General features: G+C 46.7%; 4 protein-coding genes and 2 long non-coding RNA genes across 8 annotated transcripts; 3 read left to right on the plus strand and 3 right to left on the minus strand.

Annotated features, from left to right (window-relative positions):
• Positions 1-1,675: 1,675 nt before the first annotated feature.
• On the minus strand, positions 1,676-5,289 carry LOC147191874 (uncharacterized). Its single transcript, XR_015103452.1, has 3 exons — positions 5,203-5,289; positions 3,312-3,467; positions 1,676-3,227 (listed from the first exon to the last, which is right to left on the minus strand). It is a non-coding gene; the product is annotated as an uncharacterized LOC147191874 (long non-coding RNA).
• On the plus strand, positions 4,432-7,872 carry abraxas1 (abraxas 1, BRCA1 A complex subunit). Its single transcript, XM_086134556.1, has 8 exons — positions 4,432-4,565; positions 5,672-5,762; positions 6,049-6,085; positions 6,191-6,454; positions 6,518-6,628; positions 6,697-6,781; positions 6,959-7,070; positions 7,429-7,872. Exons 1-8 carry the CDS (start codon positions 4,464-4,466, stop codon positions 7,665-7,667), a joined length of 1,041 nt encoding a protein of 346 aa, XP_085990682.1. The 5' UTR covers positions 4,432-4,463; the 3' UTR covers positions 7,668-7,872.
• Positions 7,696-9,363, minus strand: mrps18c (mitochondrial ribosomal protein S18C). The gene is made up of 6 exons (XM_086134558.1): positions 9,237-9,363; positions 9,113-9,150; positions 8,955-9,038; positions 8,419-8,476; positions 8,269-8,328; positions 7,696-7,831 (listed from the first exon to the last, which is right to left on the minus strand). Exons 1-6 carry the CDS (start codon positions 9,361-9,363, stop codon positions 7,755-7,757), a joined length of 444 nt encoding a protein of 147 aa, XP_085990684.1. The 3' UTR covers positions 7,696-7,754.
• Positions 9,364-9,668: 305 nt separating this feature from the next.
• On the plus strand, positions 9,669-15,784 carry helq (helicase, POLQ like). 2 transcript variants are annotated; one of them, XM_086134550.1, is made up of 19 exons: positions 9,669-9,815; positions 10,011-10,161; positions 10,475-10,973; positions 11,447-11,625; positions 11,700-11,900; positions 12,111-12,183; positions 12,261-12,358; positions 12,475-12,573; positions 12,646-12,791; positions 12,852-13,091; positions 13,222-13,363; positions 13,446-13,550; positions 13,794-13,983; positions 14,149-14,306; positions 14,386-14,484; positions 14,768-14,941; positions 15,024-15,137; positions 15,279-15,413; positions 15,486-15,784. In XM_086134550.1, exons 2-19 carry the CDS (start codon positions 10,138-10,140, stop codon positions 15,564-15,566), a joined length of 2,757 nt encoding a protein of 918 aa, XP_085990676.1. In that variant the 5' UTR covers positions 9,669-9,815; positions 10,011-10,137; the 3' UTR covers positions 15,567-15,784. The 2 variants fall into 2 exon arrangements, with proteins under 2 accessions (XP_085990676.1, XP_085990675.1); XM_086134549.1 differs by having other exon boundaries at positions 9,678-10,161.
• Positions 15,785-16,233: 449 nt separating this feature from the next.
• hpse (heparanase) lies at positions 16,234-22,963 on the plus strand. Of its 2 annotated transcripts, XM_086134555.1 has the most exons (12): positions 16,235-16,482; positions 16,926-17,038; positions 17,252-17,374; positions 17,452-17,625; positions 17,807-17,978; positions 18,053-18,100; positions 18,369-18,462; positions 18,556-18,662; positions 21,386-21,500; positions 21,590-21,714; positions 21,782-21,931; positions 22,590-22,963. In XM_086134555.1, the coding sequence occupies exons 1-12, from the start codon at positions 16,286-16,288 to the stop codon at positions 22,747-22,749; spliced, it is 1,578 nt and encodes a 525-aa protein (XP_085990681.1). In that variant the 5' UTR covers positions 16,235-16,285; the 3' UTR covers positions 22,750-22,963. The 2 variants fall into 2 exon arrangements, with proteins under 2 accessions (XP_085990680.1, XP_085990681.1); XM_086134554.1 differs by having other exon boundaries at positions 16,234-16,482; positions 18,369-18,662.
• On the minus strand, positions 22,397-24,744 carry LOC147191879 (uncharacterized). The gene is made up of 3 exons (XR_015103451.1): positions 24,603-24,744; positions 24,394-24,482; positions 22,397-23,657 (listed from the first exon to the last, which is right to left on the minus strand). It is a non-coding gene; the product is annotated as an uncharacterized LOC147191879 (long non-coding RNA).
• Between the last annotated feature and the right edge of the window lie 5 nt (positions 24,745-24,749).

A 24,749-nucleotide genomic window follows, 5' to 3' on the forward strand; every position in this document is an offset into this window, starting at 1 on the left:
AACGCTCAAGTCTCCTCATCGATCGGCCCTCCAAATTAAAAGCACCATTTGCGCTGATCTGCGCTCTAAATGTGCCGCACTAAGCCCCGCCCCCAAGACATACGCACAAATTAGTTGCACATAATCAGGACATACACACACCCAAGATGGGCAAACACACAGTGTCAGATAGAAGAAAGAATAAATATGTTATGAGGGGCTCTGCTCGCGCGCGTGCATGCACACACACACAGTTGCAGAGTGATGGAGTGGGTGAGGTGGGGGGGGGGGGGGTGTAAAATGAAATGTTCCAGGCTGCATCAAATTCAATTACATGCTGCTCACTCACAACTACACTGACACCACCGCAGACACACAAGTGCAACAAAGACAGTGACATGCCAGCAGCGCAGACACAACGCAACAGCACAACGACGCGTCAACGGCACAGTATGCTTATATGTCACAAAAACACACAACAGACACTGATGCATAAGCAACACATGAGCAACACAACTACAATCAGCTGTTGGCAGACCCCAAAAAATGCACAACCACAAAAGCACCAAACAACACAAAAATGCTGGCAGACACACGCCGCAACTACACGTCAACAACACGGTTACACCGATACACTACTACACAACCACAACATAACGGAAACAACATCGCCGACATGCCAGCAGACACGTCAGCGACAAAAAAAACAAAAACAAAAAAAACAACAAATGCGCTGAGAACAAAACACACACACCTGCGAGCAAGACAACAATTTGCCAGCAGGCAAGAAACAACACAACAATTACACTCATATGGCAGCAGAGACAACAACGCATCAGCCACACTGACTCAAGCATCGATGCACAAGCACAACACGATTGCTAATATGCTAGCAGACACGCAACGACACGTCAACAAAATCAAACCAAAAATGAACGACACAGCACCCCCGACATGCTGGCAGACATACAACCGTACATAAACACGCTGCTACACCGATGCCACCACAGGCGCATGACTACACAACTACAACGCAGTCACAACACAATTAGGATGACAGCGACAGCAGTCACAGGGATTCTGTGTGTGTGGTGTTTAATCTTTCCGTGTGCATGTGTTTTGCAGAAGCAATCTAAAATGTCACCCGAGTGCGGATGGATGCCGTATAGCGGGTGTTTGATGGCAGCGGCCTGGTTGCGTTTGTGGAGCGACAGGCGGACGGACGGGCAGGCAGCCAGATCCGATCTACAAGGCGCTCCAATTTCCTCCGCCACTTTGTCCACTTGACGTCGGCGGAAGGAAGCATCCGTGAAAGCGTCTCGTCGGCGGGCGAGGTGAGTGTCTTTCCCGCCGTACGCTGACCCCTCCCTTTTTAATATGAGACACCTCGTTTCACTTCCTGTTTGCGCCGCTCTGCTTCCTGTTTTGCGCCGCGTCTCATCCATCACCCCCGCCATGCATTTGAGGTGATTACAGCTACTTGACCCCCAAGGTGTGGCGCTCGTCAAGGAACCAATCGCGGCCGCCATAGGGAGTGATGACATCATCACTTGTAAAGCCTCAACACTAGTGAAGTCTAATCATGCCATGAAACTACACATGGCTCTTATTACACTGTTACAACACCATAACACTTCTTTCCTTGTTATAATACATTGACACGTATTACACAAATAGTACTTCACACAACTCACTTATGACACTTGTTATCTGCATCTATCACTCTGATCATATTTGCTGACCCGAGTCACAACGTTACAACACCTAGCAGACTTTTTACATTGTTATTACACTAGAACACTTCTTACTACATATGTACTATACTATTCTGCAATCTAAGATGTGTAACCAAGCTGTCACACGCGCAACACTGTTAACTTGCTGCAAACACTTGTTGCAGAGTCTCTCCCCGTGTAACACACCAATCACACTGTTACCACATGCTAACAATTATTACATTGGTACGTCACTCTTAACACAGCCATGTTACTACCAAGTAACAAATGGTACACAGTCATTACATTGTACACAAATACTTGCGACAGTGTTATTAGACGTTAATACTTGTTGTATTGCCACTACATGCAATCAATGTTTCTATGTAATGACACACACAGTACACAGTTATTGCAAATGTAATACTCGTAACCCTGTTACTACATTGTAGCAAGTCTTACGCTCTACAAGCTTAACACCTTTTACAGTGTAAATAGGCTGTAACCTTTGTCGCACTGCTATTATATACTAAAATATGGAACTCTCTTACCACACATGTAACTGACGAACTCCACTGTTAAAACATGCTAATACCGGTAATGGTATTACTACTTAGTAACACTTAACACACTGTTACACACATCCAAACTTGTCACAATGTTAATACATGGTCTATGCGCTATTCTGTTATTACTCATTACTACATGCTAACATTTGTTAGACTTTTAAGATTCACTATTACACATTATGGTATTAAGACAAATGTAAGATGGTTATTACACTTTTGCTACTATATTACTACAAGTAACAAGTGTAACACTGCTACGCCACTCCAGCAAATGTCACTTTTATGTCGGCTTGACTGGTGTGTGATCAGAAGATGTGGTGTACAGATTAAAGTGAAGCGGGTAACTATGGTTACGGCAATCACTTGTGGTGTGGCCAACGCGCGTCGCGCGCCGTCTTTTGTGTTGTCGTTTTCACCTTCCTGTCCGTAAGTGCGGGTTGTGTCGGGCGGCGCCCCCTAACCCGGCGGCAGTGTGCCAACACGATTGCTTTTGTTCTGTCAAGAATATTTAAAGCGTGTTCATAAAAGGCGAAGCACGGGTCGGGTTCGGGTTAACAAAGCGGGTTAAGCGTCTCGGCGACGCCACCCTTGTCTTGCCGACCTTACACGCCGGCAGCCGTATAGCGGTGGGTCGCCGGGGTCACGTTCAATTTCCACTCGCGCCGGCGGAAAATGAAAAGTCGTCATTTGCACAAATCTGAATAATTCACTCGGGTCGCTGCTGATGAAAACATGCTGGCCGGGATAAAGGACGCACCACCTCCCCCATAACGCCCCCACTGCACCCCCCGCCCACAGCTAATGATGAATCTGGCTCAAGAATGAAAGAAGCATCCTCCCGGTCACCGCCACTTCCCGCAGACATCTCAAGTGATCACCAATCATTTAAGATGGCCGACAGCGAACGTCTTGTTAGTGTCCGATTGGACCACTTAATTCACCTCCAGGGGCGGCGGTGTCTCACCTGCGGGAAGGGAGGTGGGAGGTTGAGGGGGGCCGCAAGGGAAGGGCGCCCATTATGCAAATGCAGCAAGCAGGTGAAACCAACCAATGAATGAACGAATGAATCCTTTGAGCAGCATTAAAACTTCATCCATCAGAAGGGCCTGTGGGGCCGGGGGGTGGGAGGGGTGTCATGCTGTGAAATGAAAAGACGCCAAAGCTGATGTTTCCTGGGCCGTGACATCACCACACGGCGCCATGCCTGGAAGACCAGGATGAAAATGAATTGGAGGGAAGATAAAGAAAAACAACAGACTGGTCGCCAGGCATTGTCAAGGCACACATTGACAAACAATGGAATGGTCACCTGTCAATGTCTCAAAGCCCGTACTGGTCACCATCCGATGCGTAGGAAGGTATAAACACCCAAACAAACACACTCACACTCACACTTAACGACTCTAAATTTTACTCCTCAGTGAAGCTAATTTACTAATATACGTTTTCTCCAGGTACCCCAGCAATCATGCCAAGTCCACACGTTATTACCATGTAGTAAGTGTGTTATGACCATAGTAGGAATTGATGATCCAATCACTGCAGAATAGACTCAAAACTTATTCTGGGATGAAAATTCAAGACCGCCACACAATCATTTGTCATGTTCACGCAGGGCAGACGTCATGTGACCCGTGTGTGGCGTTGTGGCGCCATCTGCTGAACCTAAAACGCTCAAACACCCAGTGAGTTTCAAAGAGAATTATTCTGTATTTTTATGTTATTTTTCCAAATTTTTTTTTGTTCGACTGTATTGAGTCATTTTCAGTTTTTCTTTCATTTATCTCATTAAATAATTGCTTGGTTGTTTTTTATTTCTACACATACATATTTAATTCGGGAAATTAACAAATATACGGATACAGGTATTTACTTATTTGACGTTTATATTTTTTACTATTATTTATAGTATTTATATTTTAAAAGTTGGTTTTAAAATTGTAATATATTTATTAGTCTATTTCTTGTCGTTCTTTTTTTTACGTTAGATCTGAGGTTACAGCTGCGGTTTTTGTTAACGTGCCGCATGAATAGTGTTGAAGACGTGATTATTTTATTCGAAAAATAAGCTTATTTTATAGAGGGCACACACCTTTTAACTTTTTTTTTAACTCCATCTACGACAGACGGCTTATTTGTAAAAACATATACGTATCGCAGCGTTGACTGCGTTTCTCTTGCGGTTCAATGACGCACTCTAATGATCCCAACCCTCAAGAAAATGGCGGAGCCCACAGTTCGGATCTCCGGAATAGTTTTGACTTCTTTAATGTTTCAGCACGTCAACAAAGACTCGGACGTGGTGAGTAAACAGCCGAACATTTGTCATCCTAGAGTCGGAGCGTTCAAGCCGAGATAGCATCAGTGTTTACCCGGTTAGCACCATGGTAGCTAGTTAGCATCAGCATGTTTATTTTCAGTTTAGCTTCGCTCTTAAAACTAGTGATGGGAATTCCGGCTCTTTTGGCTCGGCTCACTAAAAAGAGCCGGCTCTTTCGGCTCCCAATTGGCTCCTCAGTTTTTTTGTTGCTTAAATTAATTTACGACCAAAAATAATGTAACATTATGTGTAAAATGAATTACTAATGTAAAAAATATACAGAATAGCAAATATTTATTATTTATATGGCTATTTATATTCTTCTGAACATACTCAACATGGAGTACAACATGGGGTGCTACAAAAAATAAATTACAAAGTACAAAGACCCATCTCAAAACAAGGTCAACAAAAAGTTCCAATCTCTGTTTATATTTCTAAGCTTTTAACTATTTACAGTAAAACGACATAAGTAAGCTTTGATTACCACACAACAAATCATAAATTAGAATTTGATACTGGATATTTTAACCTTGTACAGTCTACACGCTGCCTTTGAACTATCAAATAAGTTGAAATGAGTCCAAATTTCACTGCGTTGCACTATCCATTTTCTCACCTTTCCACTTTCCACTGTGTTGTTTTTTCTCTGTAACGCTAACGAGCTCTCTCTCGTCTCCCTGTCTCTCCTGTTCGTGTGCTGCTGTGATGTCTCTAACTCCTCCCCCTTCTCTTCACTGCAGCGTGTGTGTGTGTAACCCTCCCCTCCCTCTTCTACCACGGATCTTGACCAATCACGTGCGGCTTTAACCGAAAGGGGGGAAAAAACCAGGAGAAAAAAAAGTCAGCTCCTATTATGAGCGGCTCCCTATTAGGAGCCGGCTCCTGTCGTTCACTTCAAAGAGCCGGCTCTAAGAGCCAGTTCGTTCGCGAACGACACATCACTACTTAAGACACAAAGAGCCCACTCCCCCCTCACGCTTCATTGCACCTTTACTCGCAATGGCGTGTTCTAATATTGTGTGTGAAAGTGAAGAGCATTTGTGAGCATCGGGGCGAGCTGAATTTGGTGTCGGTCTGTTGAGCAGGAAGGTTTGATCCTGGGCGAGAACCACGTTGAAGAGTACGTGACTATCAGCGACAACCGAGAGGACCACGTCCACCTCCGACAAACTTCCAGTAAGCACAACCCCACGAATGCGTGCTGAGCTCCGCTCAGACCACAATGTATTCTTTACGGTCGTGGTAATGCTGCATTTCTTCCAGTAAAATTCAATGCTGCCCTGGCATGTTGTGGCACAAAGTGGTATTGCACTCATTGTGCAAAACTTATTTTTTTATGGCTTAAAATGAGTACCGGTACTTTTGAAATCAGAAACAACATATCCACTTTCTCCTCACGTGACGTCATAGTTCATATATAAATCAGCATGTATTGTATTGTATTGTATCTGATGTGTTGCAGGCATCCACAAACACGTGTGTTGCCACAAACTCCACACGTGAGTCCTAATTGTCATATCACATGACTGGGGCCTGAAAAAAAAAATATTACATGACATGATGGAAGTGTGTGTGTCTTTATATGTGTGTATGCATGCGCATAGCTGGTATGATGCAGCAGGAAGGGTGGACATGGAGGCGATCCACAGGCTTCTGGGGGGCAACCATCCTGAGCATGTGATTGGCTGGTACCGCCAACGCAGGAACTCGGAGCAGCGAATGACGATGCGCGAGAAGGCGGTGCACGAGAACTTGAAGAAGGCGCTGCGCATGCCACACGCCATCTTCCTGCTGGTGACGCCCACCGCTCTGGCAGAGGCCGGCTCTACCCACCGCACGGAATACGCCGCGTTCCTCTCCGCCGACAGGTGATGATGTCACAGTGGTGTGAAGATGTCATTCTGATGTGATGTCATCATTGCGGCGTGAAGGCAGGTTGCCGTGGTTGTCACCAACATGGCGTCGCTGGACCATCAGGCCTATTGGACGGCCTCCCCACCGTACTCGGCGCCAGGCTACCGCCGTGCTATTGGCCGGCACAGGTAATGCAGGCTCACATACGCTCGCATGCAGATGTAGGCGGAGCTTGTGAGTTTGTTTTCTTTACAAGTTCTAAGTTATTGGACGCCAATGGTCAGTTGGCATACGTGGACGCCGTCAACGCCATGAACAAGTCGCTGCAGGACGAGCTTCAGGTGAGCTGTTGATTTTTAGAAAGTAGGTCTGGAGCCACCAGATTAAAATTGACCTCAAACCTTAAATACAACAGACAAATCCTGACATAGTTAAAACCGAACCAGGAACTATTCCCAAGCTGATTTCTGTCCATCACTTTCTCACCCTCCCACTTCCTTTCTCCCTGGACCAATTAGAGGGCATGTGGTGCCGTGATGGACAGCGAGCACGCCGTGCAGAAGACGCTCGCCGACGTTTGCGCACTCAGCAAGAAGCTCAGCGACAGCAAGTCGGCCATAACCAGCAAAGGTAAATTTAAAAAAAAAAAAAAAAGAGCGTGAAAGATAGGAAAAAAAATACTGCATTCCATTCATTTCTGAACACAGCCTATGTTCTAAAACAATCAGCAGCTCATGCTTGAACTATTTCCATCGGGACTGCCGGATGCACCATGCCCCTGCTTGGCGCACGCATCGGCACTCTGAACAACCGAGTGGCACATTTAAACAACCGGCTGAAAGCCGTGCGCACTCGGAGAATTTATGAAGTCATCCCAAGATCTAATTCGCACCGTTTTCCCCTCAAACCTTAACCTTCATCCTGAATGTGGCGATGAAGAGAATGTGGTCAACGTGAACATGATGCACTTCCTATTTTCTGTCCCCAGCGGAGGGCGAGCCTGTCGTGAAAAGGAATGCCCGCCTCCAGCTGGCCATCCACGCGCTCTCGGCCGGCTCGCCGCTCTTCGGCTCCTGCACGTTAACATTGGATGCCTTCCCCGTGCCGGACGCCGCGTGTGCCGAGATGAAGCTCCGCCCTCAGCGACCAATTGCGGCCGGGAAAAGGACAGCCGGCACGCTGCTGGCCAGCAGGAGGAAGCGGCGCAAGGGTGATGCCACAGAATGATGACGTGCCAGCAAGAAAGATGGCACAGTCAGCAGTTTTGGACTTTATTTACATTTATTGGCCAGTGATGGACAAAAGGAGGCGGGGTTAATCCACATGTTTGATGCTGCAGATGTTGGGGTCTCGCATCAAGTCGGGATGTTTGTGTGTCACCGACATGAAACCTAAACACACACACACACAAATTAAAAACCAAATTGCTTTGTTTGGTCCTCTGGTGGTATCTTGATGCTGAGCAACTATGTTGAAGTGACCTTTGTGTTATGCTTAGGCGCCATCTTGTGGCATTTACACTAGTGCCTTAAGATAAAACTTGAATTCCATCGGTGACTTTCCAGAAAAGAACACGGTGATAGGGTTTTTAATGAGGAAAATAGCGCTTTATAAAAAAAAAAAGCCATATATTTTGCATCAATTCGATGGAGATTGTGCGCCTTTGCAGTCTGGGGGCTGTCAAGTGCTTTGCAATAAAATTAGTTGTTATTCAAAGAGGATAAAGAATGAGCTTGTGAGTTGTGTCTGTCTACGTGCATCGCACCACTGCTTGGTTGGCGGCTATGTGTTGAAAGATGTGGGGAAAAAAATTGTGTTGTAGCGTTACCCATAGCGTGCGCCTTCTTGATGGCTTTGGAGATTTCTCTTTGTTTGCGCCCGCACAAGCCTGAAATTAACACATTCGGATGTTGGTTCCTGACCAAATCACATCCAGTCAGATGTTGGTAGGTTCCTGTGACTTGTCGGCGGGGCTTACCTGTGATGTGGCGGCCGTAGATCCTTCCCGTGTGCGGCGAGATGAACTGAGAGAGAAGCTGCACACAAAGGCCACGTTTAGATTTTCGCGTGGAAAATGCTGATCATCTTAAGCTTTCGGCAGAATACCGATACGAAATATGGATGTGCGGTGCAGGTGCTATTTTTGCCCACTTGGGGTCGCAATCCTCACATTCTACACTACACAGATGTATTTGACTTTGAATGTGTGTGACATTGCTGTGGGCAAATGAGTGAGGAAAAAATAACTAGGAAAATACATTCACATTCTGCATATTTGTGAGCGGGAGGATATTTAAATTGTGATTTTTTTGTGGAAAATACATCTTGAATGTTTATCAACACTGAATAATTTTTGTGGGATTTTAAAAAGATGATCTAGTGGTGAATTTATTTCGATGCAATTTTTTCCCCAAAATGGTTTTCTTGCTTCGATGCAATTTTTTCCCCAAAATGGTTTTCTTGCACGTGTCGTTGGTAAGCGTGCACGTGTAGAAGACCAAATTGAGAACCTACTTGGATGTTCTTGAAGTCAACAGTGACGTTGCAGAGGATGCACCCTTTGTGCGGCTCCTTGTAGGGATTGTCCATCTTGACGAACTACCATAGAAGATGACATCGTCATGTCTCGAATATTGTCGAAAGAGAGACGAAAGAGGCAGTGGGCAACTCACCGGGTCGTGTTTGACTTGGTCTTGGCAAATGGTCAAAGCTGCAGCACAACAACACAGAAGGTTATCATTAGCATTGGAGCGAACACAACAAACATTGACATTTTCCATGAGTTACAATGCTAACCTGTCTGTTTGGTTGCGTTTCGGAGGCGTGAAAAGACACCAAATAATGAACGTGATTGCTTTAGATGGAACATTTTGACCGAATGCGACCCGGAAGTTTTACTCATGTACTTCCTGTATGGTCCCATTTCAAACTTTTGTTTTTCAGACTAATTTAAAAAAAATCATATAGATTATTTTACTATCCGATAATTAATTTTTTATGGTCCATCAGATATATTTAAGTCCGTGCTATTTTTTTTCGTTCCTGTAGATTTTTTTCAAGTTCCCAACTGATTTTTTTATTTTTCATATTTATACTGGTACTTTTTAGTCCCTGATATTTTACTTTTTTATTTATTATTCTTTCATCATTTATTCGAAATTATTTCTTGAAATATATTTTTCTACCTTCTGGCTTGTCGAGTGAGGCACCACATGACCATCGCGAAACGAGACCGGAAGTGAGCCCTGACGTCACTCATTTGTCAACAACAACTCGATCCATTTCACGAAAACCTCCAGTTTACCACCTGCCACGGGAATATGTGCATATTTTACGAAGGTTCTTGCGGCTTTCGGACAGGATTGTGGGTGATTTGTGAGTTCAACAACAGCAAAGTGGTGTTACCTAAGACCCGTTTGAACCCGTGATGTTGTCTTTTTTTAAATTCAAATTTCAAGATAAAAATTACAAGTTTATCAATTGTGTGTCTGCACGATGTTAGGCTTTGCTGCACAATAAGGTCTAGCACGTATAATGATGGTAACGAATACGTTTTCGCTGACTTTGTAGCATGCGGGTACCGGCGGGTCGCGTGCACACCAAGGAAACGAAATGATGAAATTAATTTTTGACAAAAACAAATTCAAGAAAGGAAAGACGGCTTTAACGTAAGAAGGGCTTCATCATCATCATCATCATGGATGACAAGCAACAGCTGGAGGTAATTCCGTTTGGTCTTGAATGAATATCAATGTATTGATCAAATACTGTATGTGTTCATGGAACAAGTGAGAAGGTTAGTAAACAATAAGAAGGAGACAGGAAAGTAAATGACTGAACTGTAACCACGACAAAAACTTGTGGTCGTTTTCCGCCCAAAAAATCAAACCAGCAGAATCGACAGCTGAGGTGAGTGGATGTCACAAAAAGTGCTTCAGAGAAGATGACAAGACTGCCTGTGCTTCTAGGCATGCTCAGTGTGGGGTGTCAATAAAACTGAAATTGTCTTGACATGTTGTTGTTACGTCCATCAGTACAGCGACAGCGAGGATTTGTTTGGCGACTACGACAGTTTCCTGGATGACGAGTCCCTGCTGGCCAAGCTGGAGCAGGCCGACAAGATGGTGGCTGTTGGACCCGCCGGAGAAGACTGCTTCCTCGCTGTGGACGCACCGGACACAGACGCGGCGCGGGAGAATTCGCCGCACGGTTGGCAGAAAGCCAAGAGGCGCAAAGTGCACAGAAGCTCCACCCCTCACGGAAGCCCAGAGGACAGGAAGCGGCACGGCGGCGCGATGAGGAGAAGCATGAGCGAGCGCGTGAAGAAGATGCTGCGAAGCAACGCGACGGCGCCCGCCGGCCCCTCCCGTTCTGCGGCCATGAAGGAGGCGGCGCTGAGTCACGAGATCGGTGGCGCCGTTCGGGCCGTGGAGGCCGCTCGTGCGGACGCCAACGACTTGGGACCTTTTTTTGGACTCCCCGCCAAAGTCAAAGACCTCCTCTTCACGCTCAGGGGAATCCGCAGCCTCTACGGTGACACGGCATTGAGTCACTGCTCGCACCTGATCACGGGACCCACGACTTGTGTCATGACATCACACGACACATAACCTAATGTCAGATCACAACAAATGGCCTGATGACGTCACATCGACTACTGATGACATCGCACCTCGCGCTACGCCACATGCCGTCATTACACATGATGTCACAGGACCTCACATCACGTGACATGTAAAACATCCGACATGACATCACGCGAAACGAGATTACATTCCGCGACACGACATACTTCACGTGACGTGTAAGACAAAAATGAAGTCGCATACTATATCGCATGATGTCATCAAGCACATGACATCACCCCACACCACATGACATCATCGTAAACGACGTCACGGCACCCCGTGAATGACCGCAATCATTTTCCTCATGGGATGATGTCATCGGGCATCGACATGCCATGACGTGAAAGCCATAAAGTGTATTTGCGTGTGCGTTGGCAGCATGGCAGGAGACGTGTTTGGGTCTGGATTGCGTGTCGGCAAGGAGGAACCTGATCTACACGCTTCCCACCAGCGGCGGCAAAACCTTGGTGGCCGAGCTGCTTATGACCCGCGAGCTGCTGTGCAGGAATAACAACTGCATCTTCGTCCTGCCGTACGTGGCCCTCGTCCAAGAGAAGGTAAAGGTCGCAACCGCAGCTACTGGTTCGGCGGGACGTCTAAAAACCGTCCCGATGTACCCCCTCCCCTGGAGGTTCGCGGGCTGGCGGGCTTGGGTCTGGAGCTGGACTTCCTGGTGGAGGAGTACGCCGGGAGCAAGGGGAGGTTCCCGCCCGTCAAGAGGAGGGGGAAGCGCTCGCTCTACGTGGCCACCATCGAGAAGGCGCACGCTCTGGTCAATGCGCTCATCGAGGAGGACGCGCTGTCACGCGTCGGCCTCCTGGTGGTGGACGAGGTGAGTCGCGCCCACATCTTCGAAGCTTGGAAAGAAAGTAGCAAGGTCCTAAATTCTTGGGTTGTGACTTTGGGTTTTGAAGGTCCACATACAGTTGATTGTCTGTACTTTTAATTTCACTTGATTGAGATTTTTTTTTTCCCCAAATGTGTACTTGTACCGAAGCTAAGCGTATTTTTGACCCGTCGTGCTCCTTTTGTGTCCGTTTAGCTGCACATGCTCGGCGAGGGGAGTCGAGGCGCTTTGCTGGAAATCACCCTGGCTAAAGTGTTGCATCTCAGCCGTACGTGTGCCATCGCCGCCGCCGCCGCTGCTGCTGCGTCGACGACGACTTCACGTTTTTTTTTTTGGTCACGACAGAAGACACACAGATCATCGGCATGAGCGCCACCTTGGGGAACATCGGTGAGCTGCAGACCTTCCTCAAGGCTGAAAACTACCACGACGACTTTCGACCTGTGAGTCTATTCCGTATATTTTTTGCAACAGACAATGCACTTGAAAGAAAAGAAGTCCAATATCATTTCACTTTTATCGCGACGATGTCATGCGACGTCTTCCGTGCTGCGTTCAGGTGCGTCTGAAAGAGTACGTGAAACTGGGCGACGGCATCTATGAGGTGGACCCCAAGGAGGAGGAGTGTTTCCGCTTGTGTCGTCGTGTGGAGTTGAAGGTATGTGCCGCACAGTTTTGCGTATTGTTCTCAGGTGTGTAAAAGTTTTTTTTTGTGTGTGTGTGCACGTAGTACTCGAGCGCCATGCAGAAGGTGGACCCGGACCACATCATCGCGCTGGTGACAGAGGTGATCCCCAAACATTCTTGTCTGGTCTTCTGTCCCACTAAGAAGAACTGCGAGAACGTGGCTGTCATGATTTGCAAATACCTCCGACGGTGAGGCCGCCGCCGCCATCTTTGCCGCCTCCGCCGCCTCATGTCGTCCGTCCCCCACAGGGACTTCCTGCAGCACCGGCAGGAGGACAAGGAAGCGCTCCTGCGCGAGCTGAAGGAGTGTGGAAACGGTCAGCTATGCCCGATTCTGAGGAGGACGGTCCCTCTGGGCGTGGCCTACCATCACAGCGGCCTGACGGGCGACGAGAGGAAACTGCTGGAGGACGCCTACTCCGCTGGCGTCCTCTGCCTCATCGCGTGCACGTCCACGCTGGCCGCCGGCATCAACTTGCCTGCGCGAAGGTCATTTTCTGCCCTCCCGATTGGAAACAATGTCCTACTTTTCAATCAAGGGACGGAAATTGTTCTACGCTCATCCGGGTGATGATGTCACGACCGAGTCATGAAGTGATGACGACGTTGTCGCACGCAGAGTGATCGTACGCTCGCCGCTGGTGGCGCGGGACGCGGTCAAGACGAGTCAGTACAAGCAGATGGCGGGTCGCGCCGGGCGGGCGGGGCTGGACAGCGAGGGCGAAAGCATCCTCATCCTGCAAGAGGCGCAGCGTGAGCAGGTTCGCCCGCGACTTCCCGTCAGTTGACGTCCTCGTTTCCTGTCACCTCACTGCGCGCGCGTGTGCGCGGGTGCGCTTTCAGGCCAAGGCGCTGTTGTGCGCCCCCGTGGAGAATTGTTACAGCTGCCTCCTCGCCGACGACCGCAAAAGCCTGCTCAGCCTCATCCTTTCCCTCGTGGGCTTAAAAGTAACGTCCGCATGTTACGCCTGTGCGTATATGTGTGTGTGGGTGGGGAGTATGCTGTATATTCTGTTGATGTATAAATGTGTCTGCGTATGTGAATGCTTAACTCATTCACTCCCAAAGACGTTTTGAAACGTCTTTTCAGACTTGGTCCAGAATTGGCTGGTACTGAATGAGTTTTAAATACAAATGTCTTTGCATGTGGATGTCAAAGTGAGTGTCGTTGACGTGCGGCTTGCGCGTCAGGTGGCGTCGCGCGTGGAGGATCTGGAGGACTTTGTGCGCGGGACGCTGCTGTTTGTGCAGCGCGAGCGGGCCGGCGTGTGTCTGGAGGATGTCCTGCGGGAGAGTGTTGACCGTCTCAAGATCAAAGGTCTTCTGCATGTGCAAGGCCACGCCTTACAAGTGACGCATTTGGGCCGTGCCACTTTTAAAGGTTCGTCGTTTTCAGCAGATGCGTCACACGTGCTCATGATGCAGTTCGTTAGCCCCTCTATGGCGTTTTGCATTGTGTCTAATCATTAAGCTCAAAGATTTTCTGGCTATGTGGTTCTGTTTGCATGTGTGTCTGTGTGCGTGTGGTCTGTATGTTCCTGCTCAGGTTGCGTGGACGTGAGTCACAGTGAAATTCTGTACCAGGACCTCCAGCAAGGCCTGGAGGGCCTTCTGCTCAGCAGTTTTCTTCACCTGATCTTCCTGGTGACCCCGTATGACCTTGCCGCCGCCTGCACACCGGACTGGATGACTTTCTACACGCAGGTCACACACACACGCAAAAAACTTCTAAGGTCACCCAGAGGTCGCTTGGAGATGACCTAAGAGGCGCTTTGTGTGGCAGATGTCCTTGTTGTCATCGTCGGAGCTGAAAATGTGCGCGATGGTGGGTGTTCCAGAAAGTTTGGTGGCCAGGAAGGCGGCTGGACAAAGCGTCAACAAGGTCAAGTTTGCCAGGGACAGGCATGCAATCACTAACACGACCAGCAGGAGGCACCCACGCACATACTGTGATTTATGTGTGTGTGTGTTTCTTGTGTGTATTTATATTTCACATCTGTTCAGATGTATTTGTGTGAGTCTGTGTGTGTGTTTGTGCATGAATGGATGTGTGTCTATGTATAAGTGTATGTTTGTGCTTTTTTTGTGTGTGGATGTAAATGTAAGCATGTGTGAGTGTGTTTATACGTTTCTGTGCATGTACAAATGTCTTCATTTGTGTACAGAGTGCCAACATGTGGGTGGTGAAGCGCGTGTATTTGTCGTTGGTTCTGATGTCACTGCTGAAGGACGGTGACGTTTGGGGCGTGGCCCAAAAGTTCCAGCTCACTCGCGGCTTCATCCAGTCGCTGCTCAACTCGGCCGCCGCCTTCTGCTCATGCGTGCTGCACTTCACGCAGGTCGAGCGCACACACACAAACATAGAAACACACTAAAAGCTCACACGCTTGAGTTTCTGTGTGTGTGTGTGTGTGAGTGTAGGAGCTGGAAACCTTGTGGCCCTACTGTTCCCTGTTGGAAACACTGACGCGTCGTCTCAGCTACTGCGTGAAGGCGGAGCTTATCCCACTGATGGAGGTGGCAGGGGTCATGGAGGTCATCACATGCTCGGCATACGCACACAACCACAAAAGCCAAAAGCTCTTTTGTCACGTGTGTGTGCGTGTGTGTGTGTGTGTGTGTTGTTGCACTGGTGTGTTGTTGTTGGTGCGTGTTTCTGTGAACGTGTGCGGATAGGCTCGCGCCAAGCAGCTCCATGCCGCCGGATACACGACACTGTCGCACTTGGCCAACGCCGACGCCACCCTGCTGGTGAGGACGGTGGAGCGTCTCAGCAGGAAACAGGCCACCCTCATTGTGGCCTCAGCCAAAGTGGGTGTGGCCTGGGCACATGCTTCGGCCTTCATCGGAGGACGACGTGCGTAACCACCGTTTGCGTTTCAGATGTTGCTCATTGAGAAGGCGGCCGCGCTGCAACAAGAAGTGGATCATCTGCTCGCCGCGCCGCCTGACCTGCCTGACTGAACTACATGTTGCAAGACAACCATCGATGTTTACGTCTTCAAGTCAGCCTAGCGTAGCCAATATGTCCTCGTGTCAGGTTAGTGTAGCCACTAATGCACCAAGATTTTCCTACGATTGGAAGAAAACAGCACACCCACAAGTCTTATTTTTTATATTTCACTTTTTTAAAACACAAGTATACTTATGTCAATGACAAAATAAATGTCAGTTAAAAAATATTAATGTGTGCGTGTGTGTTTGTGTGTGCGTGCGTGTGCGAGCGCAAATGAGAATCTTTTAATCTTCAATCTTTATCTCCTATGACCAGTCCTTGTGTTCCTTGACATTTCCCCAGGACCAGATACTAAAGAAGCAATCGTGGAAAAACAAAACAAAAACGATTTGGTGTTTTTCTACAGTGTAAAGCCATGACAGAAAATCAATGAATAAATGTTGCTGGCGTCACTTTTGAAATGTAGACCAATTAGTATATTTGGACCATATTCCCTCAAAAACCTCTTGCTTTTCTTTTTTCCATTTTCGTTGGAAAAAAAAGTATGTTCTTTCTTTATGTTTCTCTGTATTAATGTTGTCTATTTGTGAATCGTTAATGAAAACTGTGGAAGTTGCCTAATCATGTTTGCTGTGTGACGCAAGGGGCGGGGCTACGAGCCTCAGTCAGGCTAACACGCTCAAAAACATGCCCACACAGATAACAGGCGGGCAGGACGTGAGCAACCATGCCGGAAGTGGCGGCCAACTTGCGACCGTTATGGGCGCTGTGTGTGCTATGCGCCATTTCGAGCTCCATCGAGGCGCGCGTCCGACTGAGGGGACGAGGACCGGGCCGACTGTTGCACCGAGTGGACCCAAACTTCGTGTCCGTCACTATCGACTCCAGCCTCGCTGAAGACCCGCTATTCATGCGCATGCTCAGGTCGGAGTAGCCCACGTGACTCAAGCCCACCAATCGTAGCTCGTCTTGTGTTTTGCGCGTTCATTGACGAGGCTTTCTGTTGGTGGGGTGTCTCGGTTGTGTTGATAATGTACCATTTGATCATCAATTATTAATTATTGGCATCTATTGTGGATTGTGCGCAGATTTTTAAAAAATCTTTTTTTATAAGCCAATTGATAACACTTGTTATAATAGTTTTGAGTTTTGATGTTTATTACTGTTTTGACTGATGAGTGTGTGCGTGTGTGTGTGTGTGTGTGTGTGTGTGTGTGTGTGTGTGATGGGTAGTGTGCATTCGTTTCTCTCGGTTAGTGATTGTATTGTAGCGGTTGCTGATCTCTGGCGAAGATTGATTCATGTTCATGTTTCTTCGCGTGCGTGTTGCTGTGAATGTAGAAAGTAATTGAGTGTTTTTGCCTCAGCTCTCCCAAAGTACGCGTCTTGGCCAAGGCGTTATCTCCGGCGTTCGTCCGCTTCGGAGGAACCCGGCAGGACTTCATGGAGTTCCAGCCCCAGGGCAAATCCAGAGGCCCGAGTGGGTTGAGTCAAAATCAAATTATTCAGTCAGAAGGCATCTGTCAAAGCGACGGGGTTTAGTTGGAAGAGATTAACATCTATGCTGACATAGGAACAGTTGTTTTCCTTATCATGAAAACTTTAAAGATTATGCATGTTAGCTTAGTTTAGAAAATGAACAGAAGGTATCAGCTGATGTCATTGCTAGCATGCTATGCTAACTGCGTTACAGAGTCACAGCCCAAACCTCTTTCGGGTTGGTGGGAGGAGTATCTGCTGGCGCTGTGGCGCAAACAGAAACAGCGGCTCACCGAAGAAGACGCCAGTATGAAGTACCGGCAGGTCAAGTTCACAGGTAGCGTCGGTGGCGGGCTACTTCTTGTGTGACCAGGCACATCACTTCATGTTGTTGTTGTCGTTTGTGCTGGCCAGAGAGCACGCTGGACGAGCTTTACACCTTCGCCAATGTTTCCGGCTTGGATCTCATCTTCGGACTCAATGCATTGCTCAGGAACGACGACAACAGCTGGAACAGCAGCAACGCGCAAGCTCTACTGCGCTACTGCGAGGAACGGCGCTATCGACTCTCATGGGAGCTCGGCAACGGTATAATTCCTGCCATCGCCACTCATTGCTTCCAGCTCATCCCTTCCTGTTGCTTCCCCATCACTTTTCAGTTCCTGTTCCTCTTGCTTCCTGATACAGCAGCCAGTTAGCTTGGCTTATATTAGCACAGGAAGCTAATGAAAAGCCCTTGTGACCTTGTGAACTCACGTGTGACCTTAAGAACCAAACAGCTTTGAGAAGAAGGCGGGGTTTCGCGTGAACGGTGACCAGCTGGGTCGGGACTTTACGCGTCTGCGGGAAATTATGTCACAGTCGCCATGGCACCGCTCCGCTCGCCTCTACGGGCCTGACGTCGGCCAGCCCAGAGGACGTACAGTGGACTTGCTAGACGGGTCAGAACAATTCCAAACTTTGGTGAATCGATTCAATCGACTTGACTTGTCGTGACTCCTTTGCCTCATCGCAGGTTCCTGCACAGCGGGGCCGACGCCATCGACGCCTGCACATGGCACCAGTGAGTATGTGTGACATGTCACGTCACTTGACACACCATGTGACGAATGACATGTTACTCCACCTGTTACATATTACAGGAAATGTTAGAATGGCTTGTTAAACATGCTGCCCATGACAAACAGGTCACATGACATCTACAATGACCCATAATGGGACACGTTACATTTATTACAAGATGATGCATCACCTGTCCTGTGACATGACACATGATGTGACTCGGCACATAAAATGACACAACACACCACACGTGTCGCCGCGTGTGCTAGTTACTATGTGAACGGTCGAGACACATCGTTGGACGACTTCTTAGATCCTAAAGTTCTGGATTCACTGGTGGCAAAGACCAAACGAGTCATCGAGGTGAGTTGCTACATCCCGAGCGTGTACGCGCGGGTTTCGCGCGCGCGTCGCGTGTGCCAACACGTCTTGACGTGCATCTTCCCATGTGCACAGGAAGTGAGGCGCGTGTCTCCGGGCAAGCCCGTGTGGCTGGGAGAGACCAGCTCAGCGTACGGAGGTGGCGCTGTGGGCCTCTCTGACACCTTTGCGGCAGGATTCATGTGAGTCGCACGCACAAATATGAAATGCAGTCATGCTAATGAGCACCAGAACCAAATGTTTGCATGAAATTCAGATCATTATATTTGTAGGCGTTAAGGGACCATGATATAGTATTGTAGTCAAGCGGCCAATTGGTTACCGTAATTTTACTCTGACAAATATCGGCATCATCTTAAAAAACAATCCAAATCTTTCGGGCCCAGATATTCATGATTGTAAATGCAAATTGTAGTGTTAGAGATGTGACAAAAAAAAGAAGAATTAGTGTGTCAGCTTTGTGTGACCCTGGGGAGCTCAATCCATGTGGTTAGCACCGGTTAGCTTAATGTCTGCCACATGCCGGTCATGTGTGGACTAAGGATAAAAATTAGCGGCGTTAATTTAGCGTGCGCGGGCACACTGTGTGTGGGTAGCCGTAGTTAAATATTCACCACTCGCGTGGTGGAATAAAAATGTGATTTTACAATTATCCATCAAATATAGTCTTTTTTTTTTATCACCATGTATAGTCAGCCATTTTTTAACAACCAGGTACTGTACATAGTAAGAAGTTTAATATATTGGTATATTTATTTGAGTGGCCATGTATAGCAAGGCATCGTTTTAATGGCCAGGTATAAATTAAGGTTTTTAATTTCTTTTTTGAATGACCAGGTACATAGTTTTTTTAAACAACCATAAGGTAAGGCGTTTTTTACTGAAAGAAAAACGACCATGTACAGTAAGGCGTTTTTAACCGAAAAAAACCAACCATGTAGAGTAAGGTGTTTTTAGCTGAAAAAAACAACCATGTATACAAAGGCGTTTTTAGCCCAAAAAAACGACCATGTATATAGTAAGGCATTTTTAGCCGAAGAAAATGACCATGTATAGAAAGGCGTTTTCAGCCGAAAAAAACGACCATGTATAGTAAGGCGTTTTAGCCCAAAAAAACAACCATGTATATAGTAAGGCATTTTTAGCCGAAGAAAGAGACCATGTATAGAAAGGCGTTTTCAGCCGAAAAAAAACGACCATGTATAGTAAGGCGTTTTTAGCTGGAAAAAAACAACCATGTATATAATAAAGCGTTTTTAGCAAAAAAAAAAAAACGACCATGTATAAGAAGGCGTTTTTAGCCGAAAAAAACGACATTGTATAGTAAGGCGTTTTTGGCCCGAAAAAAACGACATAGTATAGTAAGGTGTTTTTAGCCCGAAAAAAACGACATAGTATATATAGTAAGGCGTTTTTGGCTCGAAAAAAACGACATAGTATAGTAAGGCGTTTTTAGCCCGAAAAAAACAACATAGTATAGTAAGGCGTTTTTGGCCCGGAAAAAACAACATAGTATAGTAAGGCGTTTTTAGCCCGAAATAAACGACATAGTATAAATAGTAAGGCGTTTTTGGCCCGGAAAAAACGACATAGTATAGTAAGGCGTTTTTGGTCCAAAAAAAACGACATAGTATAGTAAGGCGTTTTTAGCCCGAAAAAAACGACATAGTATAGTAAGCCGTTTTTAGCCGAAAAAAACGACCATGTATAGTAAGGCGTTTTGGGACGAAATTTTTAGCCGAAAAAAACGACCATGTATAGTAAGGCGTTTTTAGCCGAAAAAAACGACATAGTATAGTAAGGCGTTTTTGGCCCGAAGAAAACGACATTGTATAGTAAGGCGTTTTTAGCCCGAAAAAACGACATAGTATAGTAAGGCGTTTTTAGCCCGAAAAAAACGACATAGTATAGTAAGGCGTTTTTGGCTTGAAAAAAACGACATAGTATAGTAAGGCGTTTTTGGCCCGAAAAAAACAACATTGTATAGTAAGGCGTTTTTAGCCCGAAAAAAACGACATAGTATATATAGTAAGGTGTTTTTAGCCCGAAAAAAACGACATAGTATAGTAAGGCGTTTTTGGCTCGAAAAAAACGACATAGTATAGTAAGGCGTTTTTGGCCCGAAAAAAACAACATAGTATAGTAAGGCGTTTTTGGCCCGGAAAAAACGACATAGTATAGTAAGGCGTTTTTGGCCCGGAAAAAACGACATAGTATAGTAAGGCGTTTTTGGCCCGAAAAAAACGAGAGTATAGTAAGGCATTTTTAGCCCGAAAAAAACGACATAGTATAGTAAGGCGTTTTTTGCCCGAAAAAAACAACATAGTATTATAGTAAGGCGTTTTTAGCCCGAAAAAAATGACATAGTATAGTAAGGCGTTTTTAGCCCGAAAAAAACGACATAGTATAGTAAGGCGTTTTTAGCCCGAAAAAAACGACATAGTATATATAGTAAGGCGTTTTTGGCCCGAAAAAAACGACATAGTATATATAGTAAGGCGTTTTTGGCCCGAAAAAACCACATAGTATATATAGTAAGGCGTTTTTGGCTCGAAAAAAACGACATAGTATAGTAAGGCGTTTTTGGCCCGAAAAAAACGACATAGTATAGTAAGGCGTTTTTGGCCCGAAAAAAACGACATAGTATAGTAAGGCGTTTTTGGCCCGAAAAAAACGACAGTATAGTAAGGCGTTTTTAGCCGAAAAAAACGACATAGTATATATAGTAAGGCGTTTTTGTCCCCCGAAAAAAACGACATGTTTTTTTAGCCGAAAAAACATGGTGGTTTTTTTCGGCTAAAAACGCCTTACTATACATGCTCTTTTTTTTCGGCTAAAAACGCCTTACTATACATGGTCGTTTTTTTTTACACCTGTGGTTTCATGTCACCCGTCGGTTGGTCAGGTGGTTGGACAAATTAGGAGTGGCGGCCAAAGAAGGCGTGTCTGTGGTGATGCGGCAGGTTCTGATTGGCACAGGAGTGTATCATCTTCTGGACGACCATCTGGATCCTCTTCCTGTAAATGCTCTTCTCCGTCGCTGCTCTTTTTGCCTCCGACCCCACTCACCTTCAGCGCCTGCCATCCCTGCCCTTGGTTTTTTTTTTAGGACTTTTGGCTTACACTACTTTACAAACGTGTGGTGGGCTGCGGCGTCCTTCGCCCCGCTGGCTTTTTGGCACGGGCAGGACGCGGCCGCGTTCGTCTGTACCTGCACTGCGCCAAAGCCCCCAGGTAGCTCACCTTTGATGGAATGGCGCCATCGCCTCCGCACGCTCAAATTGTAGCATGTTTCCGGCAGGTACACAGAGGGCGCCGTCACGCTGATTGCCCTCAACCTCAATAAAATGCCCGTTAGCGTGAGCATCCCGAGGTGGCTGGCGAGGGGCGGGGACGTCGACGCCTTTGTGCTGCAGTCGGACCAACCGGGCTGGGACGGACTTTTGTCCAGGTGATTTCACACGAGGGAGGCACTCTTGCTGACATGTGCATGCTTTTTTTTTTTTTTTTACTCGTGCACTTCGGGGACAGTTAAGCTTGGTATCAAACTCAGGTCCTGGAGGTTTGCTGTCCTGCATGTTTTCCAAGTCTCCCTGTTGCAACACACCTGATTCAAATGAACAGGTTCAATGTCAGGCTTCTGCAGAGCTCGCTGATGATCTGATCATTTGAATCAGGTGTGTTGCAACAGGGAGACTTGGAAAACATGCAGGACAGCGGCCCTCCAGGACCTGAGTTTGACACCTATGGTTTAGGGCAACCACCTTTTGGTGGTGAGAGGGGCTACACTCTCAGAACAGTTGGCTTATTTCATTAGCTGAAATAACCCAAACAGAAAAAAATAAAAAGCCTGCCAATGGTAAAGCATCGTGAGCTTTTTTTTTTCACAAGATTCACAAGGAGCAGGAGACTCGCGTTAAGTTCAGGTCAGGTTTAGAGACATTCGTCTGCATAATTATACATGAAACACTCGGTTTTGCACTTATTCATCAGTCAAAAGTATGTGTTCGATGAGTAAGTCAGTTCTGTATCAAGGATTCTTTTTCCCAGCTCTGTTGTGACCTTGTTGTGCAACTTTTTGAGCGTATTTTTGTGCTTTGCGTGGGAAGCCGGGTGACGCTGAACGGCGTCCCGCTGAAGCTGTCGGGTTTGAGCCTTCCCAAGCTGGAAGGACGCCCCCTGGTGGCCACGGAGCGCGTGGACCTTCCCGCCTTCTCGCTCGCCTTCTTCGTCTTCGCGGACGCGCGACAGACCGCTTGCGCCACCTGACCTTTCATCGCCGCCATCATCATCATCATCAGCAGCAGCAGCTCCCGCTTTTTGTGATACAAAGCATCCCAGTTCAAGCTGGAATGGGCGAAACCTGTAATTTGAGATTTGATTGTCCGCACTGCTTTTTTCTTTTTTCACACGGGGATTTTGTTTTTTGTTTGTTTTTTAATTTGCAAGGCGCCTATTGGAATAAAAGAATCTTTCACAATGATCTATTCTGGGATAGACATCCGCGGTCTGTGTCGACAAAAGCCACGCACGCTAAGAATCCAAGTCACCGTTCTGTCAAATAGTTTGAAATTTATGTCGCTCAGTTCAGCCCCTGGGGTATTTTGTATCCATCCATCCATTATTGGGTGACAAATTTATTTATCACATAAGGGATTTGTAGCTTCCCAGTGTGTGTGTGTCATTATGTTTGTCAGGAAAGCACACACACAGACACACTCGGCAGCCTCCTCCCTACGCGCACTCCCACACCGCAAACTCTGGAATGTTATCGCGCACACGCATGCTGTCTTAATTTGGATTCGCCCACACAAGCACGCGCACACAAAGCTCATGTGATTCTGTAGGGAGTCAATTGATGTTTTCCTGTCGTTTTTTCCCCCCCATTCGTTTTCAGGGGTTTTTTTTCATTTCGCCGAGATTGACAGTTGGCCGCTCTTTTTTCTCAAAACGCGAGTCAAGAATTCAGTGGCGAGGCCAAAACAGTACATGGACTATCTGGATCCGGAAGAAATGCTCCAACGCTTGCATGCTCTCGAATGAGCTTGGCGGTGAGCAAAACAGGAAGTGTTGGACAGGGTTTGGTGAGCTGGAATGTTCCAGATGTGTCCACATTGTGGTGCGGGAGCGACCCACCCACCCCTGGCGGTGACGACCTCACGTGCGCGAGCTGTTAACTGCAAAGTCAAGCAAAGGGCATTTAGAATAAAAAAGAAATTCACAATGTACCATCACAGGTAAACTATTTCAGAACATTGCTGCAGGCTACTCATTTAGCATGGACGATTTTGGAAAAAGATCCGGTATGGAAATGAATGGCAATTTTTTTTCCCATCCAAAAATGCAGAACCACAACAACAACAAAAATCGCAAAAAGTAAAGTGAGACTGCAACAGACTGAGGGGCGGAGCTGGAACAATGTATAAATTGCATCAAGTTGGGAAAAACAATGACAAAAATACATGATTTTTTTTCCAAATCGGAGGAAAAAGTAGTTGCAATATCAGAACTCATGAAAAATATTGGTGTATAGGCGAATAAATACATTTGTATATCAATATATTTTTTACCAATTATGATTTTGTTTATTAGTCTACATATTTAAAAACTATGTCGTGTTAAAAAGGAGTAGAACTAAAAATTTTCATTCCTTGCAACTACTTTTTGCTTGGTTATTCTTTTCTCGTGTCACTTCCACACGTTCGAAATAAATCATTCAAACTTGGATGGTTTGACAGACCTACAGATAGCCCCTCCCCCGAGGGGGGGGGGGCACTCGTGCGCGCAACATGCGCATGCCCGCCGTCTCTCTCTCTCTCTTTCTCTCCTTTCAGTCAGTCACAAATGATGACGATGAGGACGAACCTCGTCCCGCACAAGTGAAGCAAGACAAGAAAAAGAAGAGAAACAAACCCGAGTGGATGTTTTGTCGTCCGGCGCGCGCTTGGCATCGTGGCAGCTGATTGGACGACGGTCAGGTACCTCTCTGAACCTAAACATAACTTAAAACGACAAAAAAACAAGATGTAACTGCAATTTTTGTTTCGTTGGGGATGACGTCATCCACGCAGCGAATGTTTAACATTCTCGACAGTCAAAAAATGTGAGGTGCGCGCACATACTTTGGCGTGTGCGTGTCAGTCCTTCGCATCTTGATGTCTCCGCCCACTGCCTTCCTATTGGGTGTTCGGCATTATATGGGCGCGGCCGGACCTGTATTTGTTCTATTTAATGAAAATGTGAATCTGCTGTCTTGATTTGGAGTTTGT

Source organism: Hippocampus guttulatus, chromosome 17 (genome assembly GCF_054856545.1).
Source record: "Hippocampus guttulatus isolate MCC_2025c chromosome 17, RoL_Hgut_1.0, whole genome shotgun sequence".
Taxonomy (NCBI): Eukaryota; Metazoa; Chordata; class Actinopteri; order Syngnathiformes; family Syngnathidae; genus Hippocampus; species Hippocampus guttulatus.